Genomic DNA, 14,179 nt, shown 5'->3' with positions numbered 1-14,179 from the left:
ATCTTTTACACATATATAGTTGTACGTTTATATATATGAAATGCATATAACATATGCACATGTTTAAACTGATGGCAGACCATTACTTTTATGCAACATGGTTAATTTAGGATTGTGTGTACAAAATTACACTACAGCACTTATTCAGTATCCACTACAGACAACTAAACTAGATACTTAAAATAAGTTAAAAACATTTACCAGAATAGAGCTTTATTAGAGCACCACAAGAGTTTACTGATGTCTATTTTGGCCTCTGTTTACAAAAAAGATCACAATTATATCAGAAAACAGTTTCTCTTCACTCTAATAACCTTTAGGGTTATCCATCTTTATGTCTTGATAAGGTATAAAAGATCATCAATTGCAAGAGAATGATGGCAACAGAAAGAAATTAACTGGATTTAATCGGACAAATTCACTCTGATAGTCTGCACAGCTTGTCTTTCCTGTATCCAATCACAACTAAAGCATTTGCTAGATATGAGTAAATTTTAAAGTAACACTGTGCTATTAGAATTGCCATCAGTGAAATTATCTTTACAAGTGAATTTCACATTCTTTAAGACAAGTTGGAATCATCATACTCCAGACCTTCTGAACATTACTAACCTGAATGCAAAGAAGGGTACTTTATTTCTAACTTGCAGAAAGGATGTTAGAAAGGGGTTAACAACTGTTCTTGTACATAGTGGCATATTCTAGTTGCTTAACTAATTTTTGAGGCTGCATAGATCCCATTCTGAGTAGGCAGGAACAAATATGGACAACAGGTAGACAGTCAGGAACACAGAAAAAATGCTGGGCCTGACTCCCCACTCAAGTCCAAATTGCTGAGTACTATGACACTCAAAATCCACAAAAAAAAAAAAGCACATTTTACTCCTAAGAAGTGAAAGTGATAGGCTAAACAGCCCCTAATGATACCTAGCATGGCTGGGGAGAGTTTTACTCATTGATGCCACCATGAGTGAAATAAGCAGTGCTTCAATGAACAAAGAATTTCTTTCTTCAAGCAGAGGATTGTCGAAAGGGTCAAAATAACCTTGACAGGTCTCTCTTCATAACGCAAAACTTACTGCTCTTTTCCTGGTTTAAAGACAGTCAGAAACAAGCTCAAAAACATCAGAATATTTAAACTAGTTTAAATATTTTTAGAGTGACAAGCCAAAAAGTAGCGACAAAAGTTGCACATTTTCTACCAAACGTTTCACATTATCTCACAAGAGCCAACCAGCTTTTTACTGCATGCCACATGTATATATAGCACTCCCTGACTTCTTAATTTGCAGAAATTAAAATAGTGACAGCTTCAAGGACTTTCTTCTGAAGGCACACAAAGAGCTAGCAGTAGCTAGAATCAAGAAATCCTACACCCAACATTAGACAAGTGCTTTGACAGTAACTAAAAACTCACTTTTCCCTCCTTATTTACATTATATTTGATAATTAACTGTCAGCCAAGTGCTGAGCTACTGCACCCTTGATTTCTGGAAGAAAAGCTTAATTATAGCTACAGGAAATAAAACCCAATTCTCTTCCTTCTACCTCATGATCCTAGTACAGAAAGCATCAAGTCCTGTAAAAACTGCAACTGATAACTAAGGTAGTTATTCACAAAGGATGAATTGTGAAGTTATGTAACAACAAGATTTCAACAACTAAGCTATGTTTTAAAAAGCCAAAAAGTAATACAAGTCTAAGACACATACAGTTATTTAAGTAAAAAGCTGGTCAGATTACTTTACAGAACAACCACATCACACAGTTCCTCTCAAAGATCTAGAATTCCAAGGAGTTCCAAAAGAACCAGTGTTTTTAGCATGGGTGGGGATATGCACGTATACATATGTATATATTTAATATTGAGGAATAAAAAAGGGAAGGGAAGAAAGACTTCGCACTGACCATGCAAATTCTTTGAACATTTTTCCTAGTACAGGTATTTGATCTCAAAGGCAACAGAACAACTTTGTGAAGCCTGAAAAGGGAAAGGAGGTATTTATCTAAATGTTAGTTCTGAGTAGTGACCTGTACTTATTTTTCTCAGTGAACTATGGCACGAGGTTTTACTTAAAGACTTGTAACATTCTAAGCAGCATTAAAATAATAACGGCCAATTTGGAGAGTTGAATCCAATAATCATACAAAGAAAAGCCACAGAAATATGTGTTACCTGCATTCTTTGCTGTTCTGTGCTTTCCTCGGCTTTATACAATTTCAATGTGCAAATGATTCATTTGAACCCTGCATTCCTCTATGATGGAGGAGTAACACAATTTCTTATCTTGTCAGTGATAAATGGAAATGGTTGGGGTACATTTTGATGGGACTGTTTTTCCAAGCTGTTTTAAGAAATCATTCAGACAGGAGAGTTCCAAATACTTCTTTCTAGTTAAACAAAACCATTCTCCCTCAAAATGGTACAGGTACAAAAGAGCACTTGACCCACAGGAAGCTGGAACAGCTGAATGTAGGCAAGCAGTTTCACTTAAGGGGGGGGGGGAAGGGGGCACCGGGGGAGATAAAGAAACTTCTATATGCAATAGAGCTGGTTACATAGGTACGGAACAAATGGTAAGCACCATCTCTAAAAAGACTTCATATGGGTCTCTAGGCACTGCTACTACTGACTTTTAGAGACATACTAAGAACAAAGTACACTGTCCCAAAAGCTACTTTCCTCATAAAACTCACTACAGTGTGTCTCACAACTGACTGTACTGAACAAACAAGATAATTCAGACCTTAAATACGTTGAATTATAACCCAGATAATCTTCAACCACTCACCTTGTCCTTTACTATGTATCATGTCACCAAGAAGTACATATACAGCTTCCTTAAGAGATACCTCGTCAAAAGCAATACAGGGTGATCCAAGGGTGGCATCACAGGAAATTTACACTTAGAGACCACAAGGATCAAAACATAAGGTTAGGGACTAAAAAGATATACTTACATCTGGATATTCTTTTACAGGCACATATAGTTTCTCTTGTAACTGTACAATAGGTCCCACAGCATCTGGTAATTCTGCACTTCTCTTCTCCGTACTACCATTTAATGTGTCGTTATACATGTCTTTCCGTACTCTGCTAATTTCTGTGGGGGGAAAAACGTATATTATGTATTAAATACAGTAACAGTTTATAATCTAGCATGACAATCTTAAGATATGGGAAAAATTAGAAAGACAGTTTATTCTTTTCTTAATGAGCATGACTGTAACAAAAAAATCTATTTTTTATTGCAGCCGCCATCTTAAGTGTTTTATCCATGTCTGTAAATTTGCTGCCTACTCATCCCTGTTTACGAAATTCAGCTATTCAAGTAAAAGTCAACTGCAGCTCCTGAGAACTCTCAAAATTGTTCACAATTTTAGAAGCGTATAAAAATAGTAATTTGTATATTTGTTATTTTAAAGCCTCTAGTAAGAAAAAGGGGGGGGGCAGGAGAAAGAGGGGAGGAATGGGCAGAGAAAGATCTTTATCTAACAGTAAAAAAAAAAAAATACAAAAATGCAGCTATACAGTAATACTTGCTAGCTCATCTATAGCATCTGGAAACGCAACAGTGCACATAGGCAACGAGGCACCCGCCAGTTCAAGTAAGCAGTTACTGAGCACACTGTGACAACAAACTAGCAAGTAGAACTACTGGCTGCCCTTGGTATGATGATGAAAAAGTGGATAACGATGGTGTCAGAGAGCTGGGCCTATATGAGCAAACAGGTAAGGACATAAAAAAAAAATCCTATTTCTTCATTACAAAATAATTAAAAACTCCTCAACATCACTAGGGAATGTCAGAAGTGGATTTCTAAGTACTGTTTCTACCAATTGCACCTGTATTACATACGCCTACAGATGTAGTGAAATACAGTTGAGTAGATATAAACAAGATTGTTAAAATAGATAATTTAGCTCAAACCCAGGTTAATTTCACTGAATTTTAACTTAATTTGAGAATGGACACAGTCTTCTCTTATTTAACCAAGTACATTTTACAACCTTAGATTTCATTTCTAGAGCTGTTTAAGTAGAATTTAAATCACTGCTCTAAGAATAAAACAAGGAATAGTTCATAACTAAATCGCAATTAGTATAAAAATTCTCATTTGGTTTATTCCAATATTACTGAAGAACTACTTTGAAGTGATGCACTACCCAAGTTCCAAACTGAAAGCTAACATTTAAACAGGCATTGCTTCAAAAGCAGTAAAATTAAAAAAAAAAGTAAAAAAAGACCCATGAAAGTGAGGGCTGTAAAGTAAAACCAGACATCAATAATTCCATTCTTTTAGTCAAAATTATTACAACTGCTTACAAAATGTTCAGAATTAAAATAAAACTGAAAAGAAAAAGAGAAATTTTGTTTTAATCTGATCACAGGAAGCCAAAGAAATGAGAAGTCACTTTAAACTCTAGCAGCAAACAAAAGATTAAAAGAATTTCTGTTTCATAATCAAGTTTTCCTGCCAAATGATTTATAGCTGAGATTCCACCACTTGAGGAGCCAGGAGAGGAGGGGCGGGGGGGCCTGAGAAATGACAAATGAATTTCTCATATGCCACAGACCTAGCTTTCAACCAAATTATTCTGAATTAATTCTAACAAACGTACTCTGCATATTCAAGAAGTTGTTTCTCCACTGGAAACTGACATACTCAATCATGTACACTGTATAATGATTTGGTGGTTAACACCTGTTTAGAATGGAGAACACAAATTTCATCATCACATAATCACAGCTCAAGGAAAAATCCACAGCTTCTTCTGCACTGACAATTTTGGCAACAGGCACAAAATCCTCAAAACTCCAAGCAGTATTTATACTGGCTTCAGTATATAAAGAAATTCTTTAGCACATCTCTTTGAACAAATATTATCATCTTTTGGCAGACTCAGTTTCCTTTCCATTCTCTTCAGATTTTCCATTAATTTACACTACACTGGAACAGGCTAGGCTGTCTGCCTAAGTTTTGAAGTGTAAGCAGCAACACGGTCGTTTTTATTTATATTTGGCAGCTACAGAGTAGTTGCACTGAATAGTGGTTGATGAGAAGCTCCACATGAGCCAGCACTGTGTGCCTGCAGCACAGAAAGCCAACCATACCCTGGGCTACATCAAAAGAAGTGCGACCAGCAGGGCAAGGGAAGTGATTGATCCCCTCTGCTCAGCTCTCGAGACCCCACCTGGAGCCCTGGTGTTCAGCTCTGGGGCCACCAGCACGAGATAGACATGGATGTATTAGAACAAGTCCAGAGGAGGGCCACGAAGATGATCAAGGTTGGAGCACCTCGCCTATGAAGAGGGGCTGAGGGCGTTGGGGTTGTTTAGCCTGGAGAAGAGAAGGCCCTGGGGAGATCTTACTGTAGCCTTCCAGTAGCTAAAGGGGGCCTACAGGAAAGCTGGGGAGGGACTCTTTGTCAGGATGTGTAGCGATAGGACAAGGGGGAATGGCTTTAATCTAAAAGAAGGCAGGTTTAGATTAGTTATTAGGAGGAAATCCTTCACTCAGAGGGTGGTGAGGCACTGGCACAGGCTGCCCAGAGAAGCTGTGGATGCCCCATCCCTGGAGGTGTTCAAGGCCAGGTTGGATGGGGCTTTGGACAGCCTGGTTCGGTGGGAGATGGCCCTGCCCATGGCAGGGGGGTTGGAACTGATGGTCTTCAAGGTCCCTTCCAACCCAAACAATTCTGTGATTTTATGATTCTGTGAATTCATTTTAAATTGTATCATTCAAATACAATATAAGCACTAGCATTAGATATTCTCATTTGCGTAAGAAGAACATGTACTTTAATTTTTCCCATCACAGCTGTGGCAGACAAGATCCAGCCATTCGGAACACACCCAGGCAGTCTGACGACCTGACCTGAGGACTACCACCAAACTCTGGCTTTTGTGAAACCCAACCCATCTATCATGCCTCATGTGTTACATACAGCTAATACACCTACCAGTGCAGGATTTTCTACTCCACTACAGGACCAGGCACCTGAAATTTTGTTTTCTTTGCATAGCTAGGTTTGTCTTCTTCCCCCACATTCAAGCCATTGCAAATACTAAACAAACATCAGGACAGGGATAGTCAGCTGCATCAATTCAGCATTGCCACCACAGGCTATGGTTTCCTCTCCTTGACATCTTATCTTCACTCTTGCCTCAGATACTTTTACTAAGATTTCAGGAAAGATATTCAGGAGCAATAGGTAAAACAACATCAAATGTTTTCCACTTTTTCTTCAACTGCTGATCAGGTCTCTGAACTGCACTTTTGTGAAGCCGTTGTCTGGTAGCCTCCTTTCATTTATCTGGTATTTGGAAGAAACGAAGGACTACTGCTTAAATTATAAGCTCATGCTCAACCATTCTCTCTCATTCTGCTGATTTCCTTCACATCACTGGTTTTCACTATGAACAAAATGCAACCTATTTTCCATCTAACGTGTTAGTCCAGCCTATCACAAGCACTCTCACAAATACCCTGCGCTGGAAGTTATTTAGCTGCCCCACGTTGCATGTGGGTTCTTCTAAACTCTGCTGAATCCTTTCACACATCTTTGAGACTTCCCCATCTTTATGACTAACAGCAGATCTATCGTATACCTGCTTCTTGTTTAATCAAGCCTCTTATCCTAACAGCCTTCACGCCCATTCTCAAAGTATAGAATTCTGATTATATGACCATCTTCATTAAACCAAATACAAGCTTTACATAGACTTTTGACTCTCTTGTAACATTGCCAGTCACTGTAAGCAGTTCTACTGCCCGCTTTACTCCTGTATCTTCAGCACCTCCAACAAGAATCTGTCGGAAGCACAGGAAGGTTCCACAACACTCATCGGCAGCACGTCAGAAACGCTACAAGCTCCCCTTTTACCCCTATCTAGTATCAGTTTCACTCTGTTCTGAAATACTTAAAAATCTGAGGACAGGAAGACTACACAAGTAGGAAGGTCACATCCACACAGCACTACTACTCATTTTTTATCAGTTCAACCACAAATCAAAGAAAAAATAAAAGGAACTCAAGTAAACAGCTTTTTATCTAGATTTCACATCACTTCTTACACACTACCAAACAGAAATCTGATCTTCCCTTCTCAAAAGCTTCTTTGGCACGTGTCTCATGGCATCACACTTCAGAAGTTTACATGCAAGGCTTTGGCTTCTCCATGTTTACAATTCTTTACAAATTCTTGCACCAGGGTATCTCACAGGAAGCCAACTGATTCAAAAATAAGGCAGGCTTTATTTTCAAAGTCCACATCTAAGCACAATTCTAACTACTTTATCTCTATCTTAACACCATAGTGGTAATTATGTTCTATAACACTCTAGGGATTTAAGTGAGTTAGTATGGAGAGATACTTAATTATAACAGCAGAAATGGCTGAAAAAAAGCATACAGCAGCTTCACCATACCTCCAGAAACCATAAGCTCTACAAATGCAGAACTACGCCTCCCTTTGAAAAGATTTAAGTACCCATCTCTACTGCAAGCAAGACCTCTGATGAAGAATTGCAAAATCCACATTATTAACCTTTAACAACAGCCTTTTTTGTACTTTTAAAGTGACTTAAGTTCAGCAGTAAATGACAGATTTGTCTTGCTCACAGCAGGACAGTGGAGGAATAGGCTCAGAAACAGACAAACTGGTTTCAATATAATTACCTTGTTCCACCTTAATATGGCATGACATAGTCACCTATGGTGGCAATGACATGTTCTGACCCGGAAAAACATTTTTTCCCTATGTCCCTGAAAACTACAAGCAATCTTTTCTTTCTCTCATTTACTGATAGCATTTTTCACTCTCTAATACCTAAGATGTGACCCAAGGCAGGACCCACTGTTTAAACCAACTCTATTTGTCTACAGATGCATACTTGTTGGACTTCACGATACTTAATGACAAATGTTTCTTCCTGCTCTTGAGCACACCAAGGACTGCATTCAGCTGAATGTTTGCCATCACATTAAAAGCCACCAAAAAGTTACTGCTTCTCAGCTGTCAATGATCATTCCCTTTGAGTAAAGGAGACCACACAGGTGTTTCAGACTGTTGCACCGCTAAGTAAAATTGGCTAACTTCAACCACTTAGCAAGCAGATTCCGAGAGAAAAACACTGAAAAGGTTCAGCTTTTCACATCCATTTCTGACTTTCAAACCACCCTTACCTGCAGTGCCTACAGCCATGGAATTTTCCATTATGAGGACTTCTTCTAAATCACAAAGCTTTATATTTTGAAAAAAAATCGGACCTACACTGTTCTTAAATTCCTCACTGGAGTTTAAACTAGAATTTGAAGAACTGAAACAAATATTCTGAGGTTAACAATTTGCTCAGTTTAGCTACAGCCATTTAGACAACTAAATCAATGCAGCTCTCAGCCTACCATCCTCTTCTAAGTCTAACACAACATAAGCCTTTATTGCACACAGAATTTAACATTTCTGTCACGGAAAAGCCACTTCGGTCATTCTCAATTTTTACAATGCAAAGCAAATGGGGGTGGAACAAACCAATAGCCACAGTCAACAGGAGATCCAGAAGTAATCAAAATATTCACCATCTACTGACTCAAATCACCATACATTCTTGACGAACCAAAGCTCCAGGCTTGATTCTCAATCATTAGCTAGTTTCACATAAAACAAGATACGAGCAAATTTTAAGAAGTTAAATCTTTAAAAAGAACAGTGAGAAAAAAAGCTATGTTTATATGGCTAAAAATATATAGGGTTCTTGGATCTTAGTGATGCGTAAAACATTCAGTTTCAGGTTTGCATCTGCTCACAGAAATCAAGTTATGCCTAACATATCAATGCCACCAAACTTTGAAGCACAGCATAATTTTATGTCGTTAGACAGGAAAATATCGTTCTTACAGTTAATTTGGTTCTTACAGACCATGACACTAAGAACAAAATGCAAACGATGCTTTCAGTATTTTCACAGTAATTTTTGTGAAAGATTAAAAATTCTGAAAGCTACCAGAGAGCACCTCAATAGTTCCCCCAAATTCATGTGCTGATCTGCATTCATTGAGCTGAGAGGGCAGGCTGGGAAAACAACTGATTCACATTCCTTCTCATTCTCTCCTACTAAAACTTAATTATTTTTTAACATGAAATTCAGATGTGCGCGAAAAGTTAACATTTTTGGAAAGTAGTTTTACTGCACCTAACTGCTGCTGGATCATCAATTCAGAAATTGAAAAGGTATTTAAACAAAACATTTTTCCAATTCTTTTTCAATCAGATAGGTCCCCAAAAGTGTTACAAACATTCAAACTTACAGATTAGCTTTTATGAATATCCAAATTCAGTGAATTTGGATCCAGGGTTTATCATGGCAGACAACCCATTCCATAACGTTCCATTAAAGCTCTACCCATAAAATAGATGCAACTAGATGCCTTTATTTTTGAAACCAATCAACTTTCAATTAGCCCCCTAAAACAAACTGCTTATTTCAAGCAGTATCCAATAATATTGCAAACAAAGCACCTGAAATAATTTAGCTAAAAACGAAGAGGAAAAAAACCCAAAAGTATATAACTATCATATTCTGCTCTCATTGAAAATTTTCTAAAGACAGATGGACTTGAAAGTGTTCTGATGGTGCAAACTACAAGATGGCAAGTGTGGTAATGTTCTCCACTCCTTTGTTGACACAGCACATAGCAAATATAAGTACAACTTATTATGCAAAATTAGAACAAGAGCCAAAAAAAAGGTGACACTATCCCATTTGCACACTAAGTTCACCAGCACCTCATCTCAGAGGAACTGAAGAACAACCTGTAAATTCTGGGCATTGCCACTGAGAACATGGCATAGGACAGTCACGCAGCAGTCTCTCACATACACACACACACACATTTGCATTTCAGATTTCAACTCATCCTTTAATGTCTTGTCAAAACTCTTATTGCTTCTCCTTTGTTCCTCTGAGCTCAATCTAGCAGTACTTTTTTGATGATTAAACTGTCACTCCAACAGTAAGTGGTCAGCACTTTCGACAATTTGTCAGTAGCCTCAGTATCAAAATTCACTCATTTCTTTTGCTAGAAGAACCTGCAAAACTCTGTTTTGGGCAGCTGTAAGGTTTGCATCAAACTGATTTCAAAAGCAAACAGACCATGATCATCTTTTCTTTGTATAGATGTCAAAAGAAAGCTTTTAAGTGCTTTATTACTGGTCGAACATCACAACTCGTGTTTTCTAATCTAGCAGCTTTAATACGCTTACTTGGCAAAGAAATAGTTGTTTTTATTCATCACAATTTTAACAGTCTTCACTGCTAGCAGTACTGCTGTTTGCTGCTACTGCTGATGCAGCAGAAATAGCAGCGCTAGCAAAGAACCAAGTAATTTTTAATGTTGTGCCACATGGACCTGCACCCAACATGTACCATCATCAGTACAGAGACTAAAATGTTGGCACAAGCATTTGCTCTATTCACCCACTGCTATTTATCAGAGAAATGCCTGAGCATTAGGGAAACGAGATTCTTGCCTTTCTTTCAGAAATTAATACAAAGGAAAACTGAAGATTTAGAGAAACATGATCAAGAAGCAAAGCTGAGAAAACAGACGCTTTGCAGAAAACAGCCCACTTCTGACAAACTTTCATACATCAGCGGTTTTGTTTTAGAGCATGATGTTGGACACTGACATAAACTAGAAAATTTAGAACAGTCTTATGCACCTGTTGCCACTTCCTAAAATTTGCATGTATGTTATTCAACACAATACAAACTTTAGAAAATAAAATAAGACAGACCAAATTTACTCTCCTCCTTTTCTTGGTAAACTCTAAAAGCTATATATTTGAGGTGAAATCCTTTGTCTCCTCATGTACCACTACTGTGCTCCAAAAAATAAGTATCTTTAACAACACGAAATTCGATTTAAAAGTTCCTAACTGGAGAGTTAAATGAGCCTTTTGGCAGACCATTTGCCGTCTTCAACTAACATCATCTATCAGCTGATGTACACTACCCACCCAACCAACGAGTACCTTTAAAGAACTGAAAGATTCTCAAAGAGAGAAAACAGTACATCTAAAATAAACTTCTAAGAGTCAGAGAAATTCAGTCTTTCTTTCAAAAGTCAGCATTTAAAAAAAAAAAAAATCAGGAAAATGAATCCAGAATACTCATCTTTTTGTGAAATGTCAGCACTATTAGACCAAGCTTACACAGCACCTCAGAGTACGTGAGCATAGACCATTCTGCCTGTTAGGAAATTTCCTAACAACATGGGTTAGATTAGCATTGTCACCTTCCAAAATTTTTCCACAGGTAAAGTCCATCAGCACTGCACGACCTTTGAAGTGGATCTAGATGATCACATTAATATTAGACTTAATTATTACAAAACACTATGCTAGTTCCCTTTACAGCAAGTTGCCCAAATAGTTAATTACAAGTAGCATGGTTATGCATACACCACACTGCCACATTTATTCTGGTTTCCCCCTGCCCCTCCCAGCCATTAGCTGGAATCAAATGTTCACTAACCACAATTATTAACAACTCAGATGCCTCTGATACAGGAGAATCAGCAGTAACACAATCTACTAATCATGAACAGAAGAAAGGAGCCATCCATACCATGAGATTTAAATAAGTGTTATTTGTTGCCATTTAAAAGAAAAAAATCAGCTAAACAATGTCAGCTCAAATGGACATTTCCATGTTTTTAGTTCACCAGATAGGTATTATCTAGACAACAAAAAATCTTTACCCTGGTTTACTGCTTTTGAAATCGCCCTTCGTGAGCAATGCAGATTGAAAGGTCTACAACAGAGCTCCTCTTCCCTGAGACAGTCTAACAGAAGACACAGTGCCCTTGAAACACTGTTCCACATCCCCTACATTCAAACCTTCCCATTCACAGCAAAACCAATTGCTGACCAATTTCTATAGATATCTTCAGCAAATTAAATAAATTGTATTTATCTTGAGTAACTATGGAATGAGATGCTCTCCAGATAAAGACCTGCGCTCACTCAAAGCATACCGAGCATTTCAGAAAACAAAAGCCTAATCCTCATCATAACCTGCTCTATGTATCAGCACAGAAATCCCACACACTAACCTATCCCATGAGTATGTGCAAGGAGTACCTGAAAGGCAAGATGCTATTTCACAACCTTAAAAGCTAAACGAACTACTTTAAATTAATTCCTGCTTTAGACCCTTAAAAATAATCAGTTTTGAATTCAGTGGAGAAGAACTAGGATTCTGATGGAGTTACTTAAATGCCAGTTTTGTTTGTACTTGAACTGAGAGGAAGTCAAGCAATGAAAGCTACTAACAACAGCTATTGGAAAGAACTGAGTAGCAGCACCATTACATTCCTTCCTGCTTTCCAAAGTGCATCCTGACACTGACCGTTTTTCAGAGAACAGAAAGGCCACGTAGGTTATTCTGTCAATCTTTTGGCAACCGACCACAACCACTTTCCACAACAACTACAAAAAAAAAAAAGAAACCCACTCCAATTGCTAATGCACTCTTTTGTCTTTTGTATGAAGGGGGTGAGTGTTTGTATTTTTTTTTTTTTTTTTTTTTTTTTTTTTTACTTCTCTGACCACTCAAAACCAATCAACTCTTCTAACACTGTAAAGTCACAGGAATCTTCTTGTTTCACCAACTGTTTTATTAAAGCCAAAACTTCCCACATCCTCCACATACAAAGGCAATCCGAGGGAACATAAAACACTGTCACTAATATAAAGAATCGAAGAGTTGCTGGAGAACAAAGACGCAAATCCTATGTGAATTTTTCACAGAACTTTGTCTTCTCCTTGTCATAAAAGGCGACAATATATTCCACAATATATGTGCACAGTGACCACCTCATACATCAAGAGTTACCTACCTGGTCCATAAATCTTTATCAGCGAGTAAAAAAAAGCATAGTCAGCATTAGCTATTAGTCGTGAAGAATTAATTATAATTATGCATTCTTTATAAGAAAAAGTTACACTATACTGCCATTAAGATGCTGATGAAGAGCTTTTATCACCATGGATTTTGGCACTAAGTTTTTGTACCTGTGATAACTAGAAACTGAGACCAATAGTTACTAAATGAGGAACGGACCTAATACTGCGATACATGAACACCAAGAAGTGAAAAAGCAAATGTCTAATGAGCAAATGACTCAGTTAAAAAGCAAACATCTCTAATTCCAAGCTGCTACCATATCAAAACAAAGCTTTTCCAGTATTTATAAAAGCAACGTCTCTGCATATGCAAAGCGTTATTTCCTAAGAGGCTCCTGACCTGATAGCTTCCATCATGTCAACTGGAATCTGCCCCATTTGCATAGGCCAGACCAGTTCCTCATTCCATTTTTTTTAAACTGGTCATGTACAACAGTAACAATCTCGATTTTTAAACACGCTGCTCCCTATCACATGGTTTTGCCTTGCACTGCCCTATGCTGACATGAAAACGTGGCTCTTAATCGTGCGATAAAAAGAAAGTAAAAAATTCTGGTTGACAAGTGCTAACACTGACATCAACAAGTTAGTCATCTACCACATTAAATACATTAACTATTGCACTGCTCTGATATTAAAGACATTATCAAGATACATGATGTAACTTCAAACAAACTTTTGAGAATTGGAAGACTTCCCAGAGTTAGGCAGTACATAAACAAAAATCTCCACTTAATCACAGGGAAGACTTTATTAACTAAATACATAAGCAACAATGCAACTTAAGAAATTTGATGCCTCAACTGACCAATCTACAGCTCTAAATCAAGTATTTCCCATCTGTGGTAGAAGATTATATACGCCCAACATATCTTGTACTATTTATTAAGTTACAAAGCTTAATTTGCAGACATCAACTCTTAGTATAGCAGCAGCCAAGTATTCTTTTGTGACAAACTGAATGGTTCTTGAAAAACTTGATTGGTAAGTCTAAGTTGTTATAAATTTGGCTTTAGTACATAGAAAAGACTTCAAAGGAGACTGCCATCAAATCAAGTTATAAACCTTGAACAAACAGAAGATCCACAGATTTTGTTTAAACTTAGATTTCAAAACAGCTCACGTGGATGAGGTGACAGAGCTTGTTAGCAAAATCTGAATGGAAGAGGTCAAAGATAAATGTTGGAAAGAGAGCAAAAACTGGA

General features: G+C 37.5%; 1 protein-coding gene across 10 annotated transcripts in view; it reads right to left on the bottom strand.

Annotated features, from left to right (window-relative positions):
• QKI (QKI, KH domain containing RNA binding) overlaps window positions 1-14,179 on the bottom strand; it is a 162,609-nt gene that overhangs the window by 122,281 nt on the left and 26,149 nt on the right. For all 10 annotated transcript variants that reach the window (XM_035538875.2, XM_035538885.2, XM_035538882.2 and 7 more), the window contains exon 2: window positions 2,962-3,104. In XM_035538875.2, the coding sequence (XP_035394768.1) occupies window positions 2,962-3,104 (143 nt within the window). The remainder of the gene's footprint in view (window positions 1-2,961; window positions 3,105-14,179) is intronic.

The sequence above is a fragment of the Cygnus atratus genome, chromosome 3 (assembly GCF_013377495.2).
Source record: "Cygnus atratus isolate AKBS03 ecotype Queensland, Australia chromosome 3, CAtr_DNAZoo_HiC_assembly, whole genome shotgun sequence".
NCBI lineage: Eukaryota > Metazoa > Chordata > Aves > Anseriformes > Anatidae > Cygnus > Cygnus atratus.
This window is presented reverse-complemented; position numbering and strand designations above follow the sequence as displayed.